Source organism: Fukomys damarensis, unplaced genomic scaffold (genome assembly GCF_012274545.1).
Source record: "Fukomys damarensis isolate Sample0158 unplaced genomic scaffold, DMR_v1.0_HiC HiC_scaffold_39, whole genome shotgun sequence".
Lineage (NCBI taxonomy): Eukaryota > Metazoa > Chordata > Mammalia > Rodentia > Bathyergidae > Fukomys > Fukomys damarensis.
In genome coordinates, this window is record NW_022900951.1 from 39,507,336 (window position 1) to 39,526,958 (window position 19,623).

The 19,623-nt window shown below is 33.0% G+C and overlaps 1 protein-coding gene across 6 annotated transcripts in view; it reads left to right on the top strand.

The window, feature by feature from the left end:
* The window catches only part of Kdm6a (lysine demethylase 6A), a 201,215-nt gene that overhangs the window by 168,042 nt on the left and 13,550 nt on the right, over nucleotides 1-19,623 (top strand). For all 6 annotated transcript variants that reach the window (XM_010628373.3, XM_010628377.3, XM_010628376.3 and 3 more), the window contains 9 exons: nucleotides 817-946; nucleotides 2,425-2,530; nucleotides 3,129-3,334; nucleotides 5,199-5,263; nucleotides 5,339-5,413; nucleotides 5,899-6,047; nucleotides 9,480-9,594; nucleotides 12,955-13,142; nucleotides 13,927-14,068. In XM_010628373.3, coding sequence (XP_010626675.1) covers nucleotides 817-946; nucleotides 2,425-2,530; nucleotides 3,129-3,334; nucleotides 5,199-5,263; nucleotides 5,339-5,413; nucleotides 5,899-6,047; nucleotides 9,480-9,594; nucleotides 12,955-13,142; nucleotides 13,927-14,068 — 1,176 coding nt within the window. The remainder of the gene's footprint in view (nucleotides 1-816; nucleotides 947-2,424; nucleotides 2,531-3,128; nucleotides 3,335-5,198; nucleotides 5,264-5,338; nucleotides 5,414-5,898; nucleotides 6,048-9,479; nucleotides 9,595-12,954; nucleotides 13,143-13,926; nucleotides 14,069-19,623) is intronic.

Genomic DNA, 19,623 nt, shown 5'->3' on the forward strand with positions numbered 1-19,623 from the left:
AAAAAAAAAAAAAAAAAAAAAAAAATTAGTTAAATTGGATTGAAAGCTCAAGATTAACTTCTTACTGATTTTCTAAGTTGTGTAGGAACTTTTAAGGAATTGCAAACATATTTCTTTTTTATCAAATGAAAAGAATTGCAGCTTGGAGATAATTCTACCTCATCTTAAGAATTTTTAACTTTAATAGACGTTCATTAGTGGAAAAGAAACTAAATATTAGTAGATAATTATATGCAATGTCACAGAATGGATAGCAACTATATACATTGTAAAATTGGTATAATTTGATGTAAGTTTTAGTAGATTGGAGTCTTGCTGAATTTTATTAGCTAAAAAGTAGTACAGGAAATTCTTTTCAGATTTGAGAAATGAAAGGGGGAAAAACATCCCAGGTTTGAACTCTTTGTTGTCATTAAGATATTCTGGTTATTGCTAAATGAGACATTCTATTCTTATTACCATCTAGACCTTTTTTGGTCATTAACATTGTAACATTTGATGGAAAAGAGTGGGGTGATAGAAAGGAAATTGGAAGTTACATTCTCCTTCACCTGAAGAAGATAAATTTGAAAGTTATAAGCAAAATAAGTATTGTTACCAGTAATCCATATGTTGTGATTCCCCTCTGCCCCATGGAAAAAATAGAAATCAGGAGAAGTATTTGCTAAAATTAATAATTGTACTTTGCTTTATCTGATGGATCGAAATGTTACACATTTGTACAACTGCCTGGTTGTATAATTATGACTTAATTCAGGGTTTTTTTCTGTATTTTAAGTACATGGACAGCTGATTTATTCTCTTCTTTTTTTTAAGGAATCTGGGTAAAAATGGCTTATCTAACAGTAGCATTTTGTTGGATAAATGTCCACCTCCAAGACCACCATCTTCACCATATCCTCCCTTGCCAAAGGACAAGTTGAATCCACCTACACCTAGTATTTATGTGAGTCTGAATTGACACTAGAAATCAGTCAAACTAGTGTTTGCACCTACTTGTCTTTTGTAAAACCTTTAAGTTCATATGGATGCCCTTTACGATGTGTTAAATTTATTGCAGCAGTGTGAATATTTTGAGGAAAAGTTGTTTTCAAAAAAGATTTTATGAATGCCTTCATAGCTATTAACTATGATTATGTTAGAATAATGAGCAATGCTTTTTACTGCCTTACTGTTGAACAATATTCTCCAAAAGTTTCTCAAAAGGGTAAACTGGGTTTAAATCCTAATTCTACTAGTTGTATGGACCTTAATGTTCATTGTTCGGTGCATCTACCCCAAAAAAGATTTTTCATCTGCCTTCAAAAGAGTGTTTTGAGAACATAAAGTATGATAATAGATGTATATCACTAAAAGGCTTAGTAAGTTTAAATGTTTGAAACTGGATATTAGTTTTACTGTATAGAAGTTTAGACATCTCATGAAGAAAATTCCTATTTGTTTTTCTCAGTTATGTCCTCCTACCGTATTTCCTTCAATTTTCCCACTTCTATCCCAAATTAAAAAAAAAAAAGTGTATGCATCGTTAGGATAATGTACTTAGAATGTTCTAACCTCTGTAAAATGATACTTGAGTTTGTTTTGGAGATTTGGCTCTTTTGCTCTGTAGAGGACAAATGATAGCAATCTTTCCTCTAACCAGCAGTTATTGATCCCTCACAGTATAAGGGAAACATTGGAATGGACATCTAATAAAACTTTTTAACTGAAGCCTGAGGGGAAAATATGCACTTAAAATCTGTCTTAGAGGTCTTCTTCAGCCTGCTTTCACTTGATAAAACTTTTAAAAAATGTTTTGATTTCTCTTCCTGTTTTTCTCCTTTTTGTTATGATTTTTTAAAAAAGTATATCACAAAAATACTATCCTAACCATTTCTGAATGTACAGTTCATTGGGTTGAGCGTATTCAACCCATCTCTAGAATTTTGTATCATGCCAAACTGTGCCTATTAAATAAACCCCTCTTTATCCTCCCCTCAGTTCCTTGGAATCATCATTGCATTTTCTGCTTCTATGAATTTGATTTTAGATAACTCTTATAAGTGGAATCACACAGTATTTTTCCTTTTCCTCCCACATTGATTTTTTGTGTTTGGCTTATTCAGCATAATGTCTACAAGGTTCATCCATGGTGTAGCATGTGTTCCTTTTTCAGGCTGAATACTATTTAAAGCACTTTGATTTTGAAATTTAAAGTAAATTTTGTTTCCCCCATGTATTTTTAAGATATACTGAACAAGAGAAATGTACATTGTTACTTTGTAACCACAATTGGAATCAAAATATGTAATGATGAAATATTATAAAATATAAAATAGAAATTAAAATGCAAAATATATTATTTAAATTTTGATAAAAATGAACTCGGGACGTATTTAAACGAGATCTTTTCCTGAAAGCTAACCATATACTTTAATTTTACAGTTGGAAAATAAACGTGATGCTTTCTTTCCTCCATTACATCAATTTTGTACAAATCCAAATAATCCTGTTACAGTAATACGTGGCCTTGCTGGAGCTCTTAAGTTAGGTAAGCTTTAAATTTAAAAACTTAGCTTTTAACTTTTAAAGCACTGACAGATACTGTTTTTCATTAACATTAACTTTCCTGTTTTAAAGAGAGAGAATACCTGTGTATCACTTTTTAAAATTTTAATGATTTGAATATATGATGATGATACTCATTACTGGTGATTTTCTGGTAGTTTTTAAATTTAGCTTTGATTTTTATTTAATATAATTATTATATTTGATTTTAATATAATAGAATATAATTATTTCACTAATTGAAGCAATTTTGTATATAAAATGTAGGTGATACTTGATGATACTAATATGTACCACAGCCCCATAAGTATTTCCTAGCCTTGATGGAAATTGCATAAGTGAAACTTGGGTGATTTCTTGCTCTGTTGGGATAGCATGACAGGTAGGTCCAGGGCTTCAGTGTATGATTTTGTAAACTCAGCACATAGCTCAGAATATATAGAGCATCTGATTTGTTTGTAAGGGAACTCAGTGAAGTGCTGTAAAAGGCTTTCTCTTTTTCTTAAAGGCGAGAGGCCATTTAAAACATTACTCTATATAGTTTTTATTTACTAACTGCTTTTATTTATTTATTTATGAAGACCTGGGACTCTTCTCTACTAAAACTTTGGTGGAAGCTAACAATGAACATATGGTAGAAGTGAGGACACAGTTGTTGCAACCAGCAGATGAAAACTGGGATCCCACTGGAACAAAGAAAATCTGGCATTGTGAAAGTAATAGATCTCATACTACAATCGCTAAGTATGCACAGTATCAGGCCTCCTCATTCCAGGAATCATTGCGGGTAAGTATTTACTTTCTGAAGGTTGTTTTAGGGATATAAAACTTTTTTTAGGACATAATACTTTTGTAAGTATTTTATTACTTTATGTTCTATACAGTACCTTGTAAGTACTATCCAGTTGCTCTTAGTAAATTTCAAGCAAACCCATGAGTTGATAAAATAAATTAGATTTCATTGTGGGAAAGTAGAATTGCTATCTAGCTCAATATATCCTTCATTTATGGGACATTTCTGTTTATGGCAGAATTTCTTAATTGGGATAAATAATTCTTTCTTGTAGGGTCTGTCCTATGTATTTTAAGATATTTAGTATCGCTGGCCTCTCAAAAATACAAGCAGGCATGCTAAACATTCCCTGAAGAACAAAATTGTCTATGGGTGAGAACCACTAATTTAGAGGATAAAGCATATCTTAAACTTGCCTTATGTTTACAGAATCCTCATCTTCTGTTTCTTATCCGATAACTCTCCTAGAAAACATGGCCTTTCTACCTAACTCAGTCCATAAGGAAAAAGCTGAAGGAGAGGCAGACATTTAAAATTATTTAAAAATTTATGGAAAATTTTAAAACAACTTTGAAAATTAAGCAGGCTTTCTCTTAAAAGATCTACAGAGGCCCTTCAGCAGTGAAGCTAAAATCCTCTAGCACCATAATGAGAACTTTGTGAATTCTCCCACAGAGTGAGCTAAAACACCCTCAAAAATGAGTTCATTAAATGTAGTACTGAAATACATGTCCGCACTAAATTGTCTTTCATATGTCCTACAGCTGACACTTAATATGTGGATTGAAGTCTTTATAATTTGTAATTTATTAGATTAGCTTGTCTCTGAACAGTTCTTCTGAGTTCACATTTTTTAATCAAGGTAGCATTTGGACCTCTAAATAGTATATTTGTGTTCCTTTCATACTACCACTCTATATCCTGTAAAGAAATTAGTAAAATCTGTCTTGCAACTTTCATGAGTTACAATGAATGCATTGTCTGTATAGAGCTCTGTAGTTAAAAATTTTAAGATATTTCAAATGCATGATAATATTACGATCAGAAAAGAATAAATAAGCAGGATTGAAAGAATATCAAAGGAAGATTTGAAGAAAGAATTGTAAAAGCAAAGATAAATAAGAGGCAGGATAGGATGGTTTTTAAATATACTTTTGAGGCATACACCAGAACACTTGAAAAATTTCACAGATGTTCAAATATTATACATTTAAATGGAAGGAAGCCAAAATGCTATCAAGTATTGCCAACTTAGAAATCATAGAATAGTGCTAAGAGCTACCACATCTATGATGCAAGAGTTATAAATAAAAGTAATATTTACATTGAAAAGCACTTACATTTATCCACCCTTTAATTTCTGTAACTAATGTTATAAATATTTTAATCATTTGTGTAATCATTGTGGAGTATTTAACCCAGGTGGAACTTCTTTTCCCATAAATAAGAATAGAAAGCATCTTACCCTCCTCCCTTCTATGTGTATTGCTATGTATATGTGCATGCACTGGTGCTGGATTCCTTATATCATTTATTTTACAGGTAGAGGCTTCTCAGGTCTCTCAGTTTTCATTAAATTTTCTCTCTTGAACATGGGACAAGTTTGAAAATCCAGTTGTACAACTTTGTGGCTAGTGCAGGAAGCTGGATGGATACCTTGCCAAGGAGATTTGACTTTTCTTGGGCCTTTATTTCATGTGGTCTTTGAAGAAATTTTCATGTGTAAGAGGCCTATATAGAAAGTTATTTTCAAAACATCGATAATACTGTTCAATCTACATGTGAATTTTTTTAGTTATATGATGGAGAGCCAATTGTGGAATACTAAACTAAAATGCTTTTTTATCTTAATCTATAGGAAGAAAATGAGAAAAGAAGTCACCATAAAGACTACTCAGATAGTGAATCTACATCTTCAGATAAGTAAGTCATTCTTAATGTCCACTTAGTGTTTCTGTTTAAAAGGTATAATTTTAATATTGTGTCTCTCTTCTTAAGTTCTGGGAGAAGAAGGAAAGGACCGTTTAAAACCATAAAGTTTGGGACCAACATTGACCTGTCTGATGACAAAAAGTAAGTCCTTGTACTAATATTTCTGTGAACAGATGCAAAGAAATACCCTTTTCAAGGTTGAGAATTGTCTGAAATTTCCTTGTCATTTTTATCAATTGACAAGATTATGCTAATTTTCACTAGTTTACAATTAAATCATTTTCTTTGATTTAAAACTTTGTACTTTTATTTTATACTACACAATCATGAAATTATATTTTTGTTATATGAGAAACAATTATTTTAAAATATATACTTCCATCATTATCCAAATAAAAAATAGAATTTCATTTTTTCTATTCATTTACTTGGTCCACAGTTTTTTTGCCTCTTTTCATTGGGAAATTTTCTTTGGGAAAATTTTTTAAATTTAAGCATTCCAGTATTACCTAGGCAGAAGTAAAATATTTACAGATTTGTTTTTCTTGACACAAACATTTTGAAGAAATGGTTAACTTACACAAGTATTTGTAGCAGGGCTTCACTGTTGATCTGTTTTATTTCAGGTGGAAGTTGCAGCTACATGAGCTGACTAAACTTCCTGCTTTTGTGCGTGTTGTATCAGCAGGAAATCTTCTAAGCCATGTTGGTCATACTATACTGGGCATGAACACAGTTCAACTATACATGAAAGTTCCAGGAAGCAGAACACCAGGTAATTTTTATGAATTACGATTGCATATGGTTGAAAAAAAGAATTAACAAGATGTGAAACATGCAAAAGAAATCAGAATCTTTTTCATTTAAAATGAATAAAACTGAAAAGATTGTTCCATTAGAACATTAGTGTCTTTAACAGGGCTCAGATTATTAAGAGTTTTCTTTTTTTCTTTTTTTTTTGTTATCTCTTAAAATATAATAGCTCAGCAACAATAACAATATAATAATGATTTGATCTGTAAAGGAGTCACTAGAATATTCTTAGGAAAATAGGCCCCTGTCACCTAAAGATTTTGTTGTTGATCTCATCTATTGCATAGACTGACAGAGTGTATCATAACTTAATAATGTTGGCAAACCTTTTGAGCTTTCAGTGAAACAAGCAGCCTAGTTGTAGCATGTGTACCATTGGTTCACAACCATTGACTTAGTATCTGTGTGTATACAATAGTTTTATCAAACAATACATTTTCTAATGTATCCCAATCCATTTTATGTAAAAAACGAAATTGTAGGTTACAGGCCTCTTAATTGGGTTGCCACTGACAGATTAAAAACACTTGAGGTAGAGACTGATATTGAATCTGGAGTTGGTCAGTAACTAGATTTGTACTTTAGCGAGTTACATTTCTTCTCTAGGTCTTTTGCTCATTTTTCAAACAAATTGTTATTTAGCCTTCAAATTTCTATCTTACACTAATATCTTCTCTTTTCCTTGGATTCATTTACATGAAATTTCATAGAGTGATGTTTGAAGTATTTATCAATTGCTGAACTTTGTCAATAAAGAGAGAGATTCATGGTAACCAATCAGCTATACTAGTGCCTACGAACTACATAGCTCTCTCAGCTACTTCAGATTTTTACACGAAGTGCCAGTGGCTTGAAGACCAAACTGCTTTGTCACCTTCTTAATGAATTGTAGCTTAAGAATCATTTTCAAATAGGGTTATGCTGTTTCTTGGTAATGTAGTTCAGTGTTTCTGAGCGCTGGCTGTTCATTTAAATTTCCTGATAAGCTTTGTAAAAAATGTATAATTGATCTCTGGGGATTGAAGTCCAAGTGTAAGTATTATTAAACAAACAAACAACAACAAAAAATGTTCCCCAAGGGATTCTAATGTACAGACATGATTAAAACCATTGGTTGGGGCCGAGGATTTAGCTCAGTGGTTCGGTGGTCTGCCTTACAAGCGCAAGGACCCGAGTTCAATCCCCGGTACCAAAAAAAAACAAAACAAAACATAAAAACAAAAAAACATTGGTTGTAGTTTTCATTCTCAGCCCATTTGAAGCATGATTCTCTGATATTTTATTCATAGTTAGATAAAATAGAATGAATTCTGGAATAAATGGCAGAACTGTTCTACTCCCTGCTCCATCATTAGACACCAATGTAAATATTGCACAATCCATTTGTACTCACTAGTTTTCTTTTATATTGACTATTACATTGATTCTATTTCACTTCATTTCAGTTAAAATTTCCAATCCCATTTAAATTATTTTGTGCAAATAACATCTTCCGTTCAGAAAGAATCCCATTTTCTTTATAAATCTAAGTAAAGAGCAAATTTAATAGATTATTTCTTTGTCAGTTGTCCTTGGAGTTTTTTGTTTGGATAGTATAAGTTTCCTCCTGTCCTGTGTAATCTTAACAGTTCTCTGAAGAATTCTGTTAGGGTAGCGGTTCCTAACAGAAAAATAATACAAATCACGTATCATTGAAAACTTTTTTGGTTCCTGTGAGGGTAAAAAAATAAGTGAAATTAATTTTAACCCATTATATCCCAAATTATTTCAATGTGTAATAAATGTAAAATGGCAGAAGCTTTTTCACATTTCTTTCATACTAAGTCTTGGAAATCTAGTGTACACTGGAATTACTGCACATTTCAATTCACATTTTAAGTGGTTATCATGTTGGCCAGTACAGTCTTAGAAATTTTGTATAGTTTATTCAGTTCAGTTTTAAAACATCATGTTGAGTACTTTGTTGTTGGGTACACACTTTGTTGCTGGAGTTGCAGAGATAAATATAAATGGTACCTATTTTAGTAGACTTCAAGTTCAGACGTGGTTTTAAACCACAGAGATACTTTCAGGTTCTACCCTAAGAGATTTTTTATTTAGATGATGGTGTTTAAGTTAGTAAATTACAGTTATAAGTACTGAGAAAAATTGAGTTGTTTGCCGTAATAAGAGTTCTGGGGTAGGTGAGAGAATAAGAAGCTCTTTGAGTTAGTCCTTTGGGGAAATGCTGGTTAGGGCAAAATGAACCAATACAATTCCTTGGGAATGAGGTCTACTTTGCTCCCTCTAGAACCAGGAACACTCACATCAGGAACACACATTTTAAATCCATGGGATTAGTTAAAGTACTACAAACATCATTTAGATTTAAGTTACCTTTCCCTGGTCAAGAATTTCCTTGGTTGCCGTCTCTCTAAATTCAGCAAAGTTGATCCTGACAATTTTAGCTAGATTTTCTTTTCTTTTTTTTTATAAATCTCTGGAGAGGGCTAGACTTTCAGAGTTCTCTACTCTGCGTTTCTACTGATGTCATTCTCTGGAGTAGTTTTTTTTGTTTTGGTTTGGTTTGGTTTGGTTTGGTTTGATTTTGGTTTTTTAGACAAGGCCTCACTTTGTAGTTTGGGCTGGCCTTGAACTTATGGGGATCCTCCTGCCTCAGCCTCCTAAGTGCTGGGATTACAGACATGCACTATCACATCAGGCTTGGAACAGTTATATTTTGAAAGCTAGGTTTTTTTTTTTTTTTTTTTTTTGGTACCGCGGATAGAACTCGGGTCCTTGCCCTTGCAAGGCAGGTGGCAGAACCACTAAGCTAAATACCTGGCCCAGAAAGCTAGGTTTCTTCTTTCCCAATATCCTAATACTGCTTGTGAGAAAGTTCGTAAGAGGAAAAACAGTAATGTTGTTTATGATCACTAATGATTGTTTGCCATAATTAGGCACTATTTTAAACATTTATTACTTCACTGATATTCAGAGCAACACAGTGATTTCATGGAATTGTTATTATGTGCTTTTACATAAAAGTTGAGTCAGAAAGTTTGGACAATTTTCCCAAGCTTGTGTAATGAATGACTAAGCCTCACTCCAGAGCCTAAACTAATTATGGCAAACCTTTTAGAGGTTTCATTGATACATAGCATGCATGCTGTAGATTTGCCGCCACTGGTGTAAACTGTTAATTTTTAGTGCCACCCATGGAAGCCTTTACTGAACGAGTTAGGAGTTAACCAAAATTCAACTCTAAAATCAGACTTGACACAAAAATGCTACATGATAAGAACTGAATGCCACTAGAATATTCTCTGTTGAACATTTGTAAGGTTTCATTTTGAAAGACATTTTTTATAGAATTTGCAGTATGCTAATTAATTTCTTTCTTTTCTTATGTTAGGTCATCAAGAAAATAACAACTTCTGTTCAGTTAACATAAATATTGGCCCAGGTGACTGTGAATGGTTTGTTGTTCCTGAAGGTTACTGGGGTGTTCTGAATGACTTCTGTGAAAAGTAAGTTTGCAAGCTAAATTTTCTTTAAACATAATTATTAGAAAACAGTAATTATAAAAGGACAGCTTACAAACTAGATAGCCGAATGGATATACAGCCAATTTGTCAGAAAATTTATTTTAAATTATTTGATTCCAGCCTATTATGTTATTAAAAATACTTTAAGATGCTATTAAACTACTTTATAAAATAGTAGTCATGAATTTAGAAGATAAAAAGATTGAGTTAATAGTTTTTTTAATGATGCATAAATACTTGTACATTTAAAAGGTAGGTGCTCCAAGAAAAATTATGTTACTATAATGCTTTCTGGAGGTGAAAGTTTGATAGCTGAGCACCTTCAAGCTTTACCATTACTCTTTTCCCTGTCATCATGGTGTAAATTCTTTTTAAAGCCAGCAACTTTTTCATAAAGAAATTTTAGAAAATTTAATTAACTACTTCAGATTTTATCTAATTAAAGAATATATATAGTGGAACTGACATTTCTTTAAGATACTAATAATAGCTTGCTTTCATTTATTTCTGTGTCTTCTGTTAAAGAGTACTTTGAAAAGTTGAAAATTTTTATCAGTTTAAATTTAGCTATTCAGATAGAACTAATTTCTTTTTTCTAAATAGTACTCTTATGCGGTCACTTGATATTTTAATTTAATAATAACATAGGAAATTACTATGGGATAATAATTAAAAGCAGATTATATATACAGATGGTATCATGCCCCTGTCCCAGTTAGATAAAGCGGGGGAACCACAACATAGATAGATATAAATATATAGAGAGATATATATAAAAGATCCTCTAAATATATATATCTATATATATATAGATATATATAGATATATATATTTTCCACATACTAACTTGTAATTTCTTACTTTGGCTTAAGGATCTTTGGTATAGATATTTGCATTTAGTTAGCATTTGCATCATAGTCGAAAAACAAAAAAAATTCAAAAATTTCTTTTTATTGTGCACAGACAAGAGATAATCATCTGGTACTGTCTTCACTATTTTCCACATAGATTTCCTTCAATGTAAGAAAGCCAAAGAGAGGGAATTTTAAAGTTTCAAATGTACTAATAAACTTACCTGTTCTGCTTTAATTTGTACTTATATGACCCTGCAGTCTCATAGCAGCAGAGAAAGAACTGCCATGTGGGAAATCTATATTGCATTACAGAAACATTTTTATTTCTGAAATTTCGAGATAGTAGTTACCTTGTTGCAGCTACTCTACAGTGATCCCTGTTCATTACTTCTGAGTAGAAATTGGCTATTTATAGGGTATAGTTTAGTTTCCTCTCTAAATGGAGAGGTGTGTTGGGAACAAAGATATTTAGAATAGCCAGATGATGTCTAAAAAGCATAAGCTTAAGGATAATAAAAATATCAAATACGTGTGAGTGGTTAGATAGATTTAATAAATGAGTTGGAGGAGCACTTTGCTGACTCAGCATTTTACTGTAATTTTTTTTTTCACATAAAGATTGTTACTTCTGAGACTATGTGCAGTTTATGATACTAAAAATTACATCTTGAAATGATTCTATTTAGAATATATAAATAGTGCTTTTTTGGCAAGTTTGTGATTTTGTTGTAGTTGATTATTTGGGATTGCTTGCTAAAATGTTTGTTTAGGGAAGTATATTTTGTTTCTTTGGTGTTTTAAAAAAAGATCTCTGTAGTCCAGTCTGGCCTGGGCTTTGCCTAGGCTAGCTAGCCTTACACTCAAAACTGTCCTGCTTCACATCCTGAATGGTAGGATTATGAGCATGTGCCACCACACCCAGGACTTTCTTGTTTTGCTTTTGTTTTTGTTTGTTTGAGACAGGGTTTCACTATGTAGTTGAGAATGACCTGGAACTCACTATGTAGCCCAGGCTGGTCTTGAACTCACAGCGATCCTCCTGCCTCAGCCTCCCGAGTGCTGGGATCACAGGTGTGCGCCACCACGCCGGCTTTTTTTGTTTGTTTGTGTTTGTTCTGTCTCTGTTTTGCTTTTGGATAGACTGTTTCCTCTAATTTTGTGATGGTAACACATGGATGAAATAGAGCTAGAATTTATGTTTGTAACTATTTTTTGCTTTATAGACAACTTTTTCTGGACTTTATCTACTTAGCTTTATCGCAGACAGTAAGCCATTCTTAATCCTCTTGAAATTAGGTTGCCATTGGCACTCTGTTCTAGACTTTCTAAGAGTAGCTTTACAATTTTTCAGGGGCTAGGGGAAGACTAAGGTTCTGTTTAGATTAGGAGTTGGCAAAATTTTTTCCACAAAGGAAGAGATAATAAGTATTTGAGGCTTTGTAGGTTCTGTGGTCTCTGTCACAACTATGTCATTGTAATATAGAAAGCAGAGATAATATGTACATGAATGGACACTGTGTTCTAGAAGTTTTTATTTATAGAAACAGGCAAGAGTGCTATGGGCCCTAATTGGCCAGCCCTTGGTAGAGACATTAAATTTAAGCTAATAAAAATTATTTCAAAGTATACTTTATCATATATACTTTAGCACAAGACACAAATAAAATTATTTCTTAGAGCCTAAGGAAAGGAACATCTCTATTCTGCAAGTTTTTCCAAAAATATAAAATCTGAGGTAGTTAATTAAAATTCATAAAATTCTTTTATGGAAAAAGTTGCTATGTAGAAGAATCCAGATATTAAAATAGAAACTTAATAATATGAGCGTATTTCCAAAATATATTGGTCATGGCATTGGTAGTATTGGTGGCAGTCATGGATATTTATCCATGTATGTGGTGGTTTTTGATAAAATTTTTTTAAAATGCATTTTTTTTATTCAGCTGATCGCCCAAACCTCATAGAGGCTTACATCTTAACTCCCTGTTCTAACTTACATTTTTAAAGAGCAGCAATAGAGACCATTTCTATCTTTTCCTTTCATTCAGATCCTGAGGAAAGTTTCTAATACTTAAATTGCAATAGTTTTCCTGTTTGTAGATTTAAATTTAAATAACTTGGTGGCATCTCCATCTTCCATTTTACTTTGTGGGGATTTCGGGGTACTGTAAGGAGAATAGTTTAATCAAAAGTAGTCTATTGAAATTATAAATTAAATTAAAATATGTGAGTGTTTCTTCAGATTAGCTTTGGATTTCATTTGAATCTTTGCAAAAATCAATTTGAGGTACTAAACTTAATCTTTAGATATGTAATCCAGCACTCAACTAATTAGTTTCACACTATGAATATAGCAGTTTTTATTGTTCAAGTACTTGTTTTATTAAAATGAATGAGCATTATTTAAAAACTTGAGACAGTTTCTTGCAGTTTTATAAGGAGCTTATTAAAGTACCCCATCCATTTGCACTATTTTTTCTTATTTCAGAAATAATTTGAATTTTCTGATGGGCTCTTGGTGGCCCAACCTTGAAGATCTTTATGAAGCAAATGTTCCAGTATATAGGTTTATTCAGCGACCTGGAGATTTGGTGTGGATAAATGCAGGCACTGTGCATTGGGTTCAGGCTATTGGCTGGTGCAACAACATTGCTTGGAATGTTGGTCCACTTACAGGTACTTTAAAAAATATACTTCAAGACAAGTTTACTTTAAAAAGGCTTATGTATTTTTTCCCTTGAACTATAACTCCATAAATATTGAAAGATAAGTGTCTCTTTGCATCAAATTTCAATTTATGGTATGAGAAATTAGATGCAAATATAACAATAGATCTCAACAGATAACAAGTTTTTTATATATGTGTGTGTGTGTGTGTGTACGTGTACGTGGAGGATATACTTTTATAACTTTTAGTGTGCTTTATTTTATACAGGAAACTATGGGGGTAGAGGTAGAAATTAATTCAAATTTTTCTTTTATCATATATGTCATGTGTGCAGCCTTATCAAATCAAAATCTGTTTGAGTTATGCTTGCCTTCAGAAAATACTGATTTAAAGTTAAGAATATGGCTTTAGAGCCAGACATACCTGGCCAGGACCTGGTTCTTAAATCTTTGGGCAAGTTATTTAATTTCTCTATAGTCTTTCGTTTCTTCATCTGTATAATGGAAATAATAAAGTTAGTAAGGTGATGATATTGATTAAATGAGATAATGGATAAAAATTAGCTCAGCACAATGCCTGGCACATAGTCATAGGAAGCACTCTATAATTTCTACTATTATTACCATAATTGCTATAAAATAGAATTACTTTTGTAGTGTTTTGAAATTTTCAGAATTGATATTGAAGATACCACCTGAAAGGGTGATTATGATTATCTCCTTATCTTTTGATGCTTTGGGTTGCCTTATAACTGTTTTTTGTCTTGTTTGTTTTGTTTTGTTTTTTCCCTAGCCTGCCAGTATAAATTGGCAGTGGAACGGTACGAATGGAACAAATTGCAAAGTGTGAAGTCAATAGTACCCATGGTTCATCTTTCCTGGAATATGGCACGAAATATCAAGGTCTCAGATCCAAAGCTTTTTGAAATGATTAAGTAAGTACTTTCTAAAACTGCTGTAGTCCCTGTCTTTCTTGAGGAATGTTAAATACTAAATCCCCCCCCCCATAGAATTATGTTGACATTAAAACAAAATGGTCCAGAAGTCTAGCAAAATGTAATATGAGAATCCTCATTTTAAAAATACTTTTCCCAGGGCTGGGGATTTAACTCAGCAGTTCGGTGGCCTGCCTTGCAAGCACAAGGACCTGAGTTCAATCCCTGGTACCAAAAAAAGAAAAAACAAAAACCCTTTAAAAAAAAAAACTTTTCCCAGTGAGGCATAGTAGCATGCGCCTGTATTAATCCCAGTATTTGGGAGACTGAGGCAGGAGGTTCGTTCCAAGTTTCAGGCTAGCCTTGGGACCCTATCTCAAAAAAACAAAAACAAAACAAAAAAACTTCCCTTCTAAATAGCCCACTATGGTGCAGAAAGGAACAAAGGCATAAATGATTTTAAACCAGGGGATTCACATTCATGTGCTTTTCATTTCTTCTCTGAACCAGTAGATTTCCCAGAACTTTATTTTTAATATTGAAAGTCTTTTTTTTTAGTAACTGAGAGAAAAATATAATCATAAAATAATTACTGTTACAGAAAAATTAACAGTTAATGTTAATATGGGAATTTAAGTAAAATGTTTATTTTCCTGTTTAAATTATCTGTCTTATAATTGTTTTTGTGGCTGTTTTGAACTCTTAATATAATTATATAAGTTCTTATGTAATGCCTGGGTATGAATACATATAAAGGTACTTCTTATTTGTTTCAGTTTCTATCCTAGCTATTATATAAATCTTATTTAAAAGTAATATTTTCAAACATTGCTGTTGTACAGCAGTATTTCCCTAAATTGTATTTTCTACTACTGGCTCTGCTCCAAAAAGATAGGGAATTCTGGCCAAAGAAATATGGGAAATAATGGATTAAATAAAGTCAAACAAGTCCTTTATTTTTGAATTTTAGTTTTTGTAAGTTTTTAGATTCTGTATTTGTTGCTATATTTTGTGAATGGAAAAAAAGTTATACAATATTTTCCAGTTATTTGACCAGTGTCTTTTGAAGACTTCATTTCCTTAAAAACTCAACTCATTTTGCTCCAAATGAGTTTTTCAGGAAATCACATCTTCGAAAGACTTGTTTTAATCCCCGTATAGTGTTTGCTAAGATTAAATATTTCTCCTGCAGGCATATTAATTTGGTCAACATGTATTGTTTTCAAAGTACAGTCTTTTTAAAGTAATCCTGGCTTATTACAATGATTTCAGACATAAATTCAAAATTTTATTCAAAAATTGTGTGGGCAAGGTAACATGGCTATGAACTATCAGTTAGTTGAAATATTTCATCTAGTCCTAGGCAGAAGGAGTAGGTACATGGTGACAAAAAGGAACAAAAACCAAATCATAGCAAATAATGTACAAATTCCTTAAAACACTGAATCTTAGCTACCATGCTGTATCTCTAAATGCAGTTGGTAGGGATGGATGTGTGGTTATCCATTTATTCTGTTATATCTCAGAATAGTACTTTGCTCTGAATAGCAGGTTCAGTGTTATTTTGAGAGAAAGATGTCCTAAACTCACTGAAGATGTTTGGTAAGTTGGAAGTAGACCTAAAGTCAGTGCTAATTTGGATCTCCTAAAGATAAAGAGAATGGTAGAATATAAAAGTTAAAATTGAAAATGATTTGTTATATTTTAGATAGATCAGCATTTCATAATTGGAAAGTATATTAAAGGGCATTTAGTGAAAACTCCTGCTTAATACAGTAATTCTGTTGATAGCACCCATAATTTGTTGTCATTCTGCAACTTCTTGAACATTCTCTTCACCTCTCTATAATTCTTTATTTATTTTTGTTTCTTCAAATTTTTAAATATAAAATGTATAATAACATTTTGGTGGGGAAGGGAGGATGGGGTGAAGGGAAGGCAAGATATGAGGAAAAATGAGATCCAAGACCTGTCATGTAAAGGTACAAATTCCCAATGATGAATGTAACTGTACTATATACCAAAAATGTACCAATAAACTCAATGAGGAAAAAAAAATTTTTTTTTTTTTAAATTTTGAGTCAGGGTCTTGCTATAGTTCAGACTGGCCTCAAACTATGTATCCCACGTTGGCCTCAAACTTGTGGCAATCCTCCTGCCTCAGCCTCCTGAGTACTGGGTATACAGTAAAGTTATCATCTTATGACAGTGTTAGATGGTCTGTCATAGAGTTTCTATCATCCTCTGAACTTGGTGTATCGTGTGACAGTCCTTTTCTTATCAAGCAGCTTGTTTCTAAAAATGGCTCACCCACTAAACATTACCAGGTTCTGGGTTGCTTGGTTCTTCTTCTGGAATTGGATTCCAGGTTCTTCTTGTCTCAAAGAATTGAACAAAATGAGCAAAAAGCAGTGGCAAAGTATATTTGAGAAAGTAAAGAGTGGGAGAGAAACTGGCTCTGTGGAGTGAGCTTGGACTAAGTAAATAGAAAAAGAGTGAGAGCAAAGATTAAAAAGTACACACTGCATTTGGGAAACACAGCATGGGGCTATCATAGAAAGTTATGATAACCTCACTTTACTGTAATTCTTGAAAGTTTTTTACACACTGTCCTAAAAGCTACCTGCTCTTTGATCACTTTTCTTTTAATATATTGGGATTGTTATAGAATAAACCCTATTCAACAGTTGTTTGAGAACTCTCTATGCCAGACACCACTGTAGTCACTGAAGGACACAGCAGTGCATAACATGAAATCCGTTTCTTTTAGAGACTTAAAGTCTAGTGGAACAAGACAGAAAGAGACCCCCCCAAGCTGGAGGTCTGGATATGAGTAACATAAAATAAAATAGTACTTGGGTGGGAGGAGATGAGAGTGCTGTGTTGTCTAACATGGTTAGGGAAAGTATCTGAGAGTTTTGTGCTCAGCACTGGATAGTGGGATGAAGTCACCCATGCAATGATCTAGGGATAGATCATTTAAGATCTAGAGGACAAGTGAAGGTTGAATTAGGAACAATTTGAGGTCAGTGTGACTATAGCAGAATGAGAGAAAAGAGTGGTATTGGCTCAATAAAGTGAGCAGGATGCATGATTTTACATAGACTTTAGAACATAGGTAGGAATGAAGTGTATGTATTTATTCTAAACATTACAGATCATCATTAGAGGATTTTAAGTGGGAATGGAATAAATTGCACTTTCAACCTAAGAAAATCAATGTTTGCTTTTTAAGAAATAGATTCCAGGGGGCAAGGTTAGATATACAAAGGGTAATTGCAGTATTACAGACCAACTTGGACAGAGATTTGCCTGTGAAGTAGAGAAAAGGTATCAAAATATAGACTATTGCCATATGTCACACTTTCCTCATAGATTAGATGGTGGAATAGGGGGGAAAAGGAACCACAGAAAGACTGTTGCCAATATTTTATCTTCTTCCTACCTTGATCTTCCGCAATTTAAACAGTGCCTGTCTCTGTTATCTTTTCCATTCCTTACTTCACCCCCTCATACCTGTCATCCTTCTAAACTCCTTCCAGTTTATCATTGCCCCTCTTAATGTTGTGAAATGTTGAGCATCAACACTTGTATTTGTTATAAAGTTGCCCTGTGTTAAAATTGGACATGTAAAATTTGGATATTTTTCCACTTAGAATTACTTATGATAAAATTGTTTCCTATATAGTACTTCTTAAAAAACTAGAATACACTTACATACTTATCTACTCTCCATCTTACCTGATACTACAAAATATCTAGTTATTTCAATGTTGGTTTATTCTTTGTTACATTAAGAACTCCACTCCCAGGTTGAATTGTCACAAGATAGGATTGGCAAGTTCCCTTTGTCATCATAGTAGTTGAAAATGTTAATCATAAGTCCAGCCTCCTAGGCCTTGCTTTCATAAGCTTTCTTTTTAAAATGCAGTCATTCAGCCATTGCTAAAAATGTACTTCTCACCAGGTAACATTGCGCCCATTCTTTCATTTAATAAATATTTGTTGATAGAATGCAAGAGATTAGGGCTAGGCACTAAGGATTTATAAGTATCTGATATAGGTTCTATTAGTGCATATAAATAAATAGTTTGAAAGAAATACTGTATGTTGATAGAACCACTGGAATCTTTGCAGCCCACAGAGTCTTAGAGGTCCTTTTAAGTTACATGCTTTAGAGAGGAGCATATTTTGTGTAAAGAATGAAGTTGCAGAGATAGAGAAAAGAATAGCTTCTAAGGCCAGCTTAAAACCAAACTCTTGTACAATAAGAAAACTGCCTCAATTCATATAAATAACAGTATAAATACATACCATATCTCTTTAAGTCAATATAGTTGCATTTTCCTCCAGTGAAAGAATAAATCTCTTTTCTTCAGTTGAGTACTGAGCAAAATAGTTGGCTTTGTAGAAAAGTCATGTTATATGACAAATACCGATCTTCAATGACTATAATCATACTCAGTATGGTAAGCTGCTTACACTCTGAAAGGTTCAGGGGGACTCTGACTCCAGAAGAAAAGCAAATGCATACTCTAAGTTATCTCCTGCTCTTATTCTGTCCTTAGCACCTACTCCGCTGGCCCCTTCTCCTGACTTCCTTCCCTACCATGTGTTTGCATGAACTTCGGTGTATATACAACTCTGCTGTATATGTGTTGACAACAGTGTGCATTTTGGTTTGAGCACAAAATTTGTGATGAATAGTAGGATAAGATAAGAGTTGTAAGAGTTGGTTAAAAGCAGATCATGCTTGAAAGACTTATTCTGTTGGTGAGCTCTTGGTAGGATTGTTAACTTTATGATCTAATTTTGATTTCATAATGATCTTTCTAGCTGTTAAGTGAATACAATAACTTTTTGCTTCCTAGGAGAACAGAATGAATCACAGATATTTTGGGTTTTTAAGTCTGTGATTTAGATGATACAGTGATAATGCTAGTTAATAAATTGAGCTTGATACTTAGCCAAGTACTGAGTATGGTATTTCCCATACTATATCACAGTTATTCTTCACAGCATCCCAAAGTCATCCAATTGGTTCAGGTAGAGTTAGGATTCAAAACTATGTATGCCTTATCTGAGTGCACTTGTATATCTGTGGTACAAGACTTCATTTTGGTGCAAGTTTGAGAAGCCAATAAAATAGAGCTGGCTGGGCCTGGTGGCACACACTTATAAATCCCAGCACTTGGGATTACATTGAGGCAAGAGGATTGCTATGAGTTTGAGGCCAGTCTGGTTTTCATAAGGAGTTCAAAGCCAGCTTGAATTGGATAGCTAGCTAGACCCTGTCTCAACAAATAAAAAGGACAATAACAACAAAATAAATAAGGCTGTTGGGAAGAAGCTGACTGTTGAGTTTTTTTGCCTACAGTTTGTGATTGTCATGAGAGGAAAGGAAGAGTAGGGGACAGACGTTGGGGAATATTTCTTCATAACAACAGGAAGTGTAGGCTAGCTAGGTAAGGTTCAGAGGAGAGCATAGAGAGTGTATAAAATTTTTATATCCACATCATTACTTTGTTCCTCACATCTAGTATCCTGACCTTCAT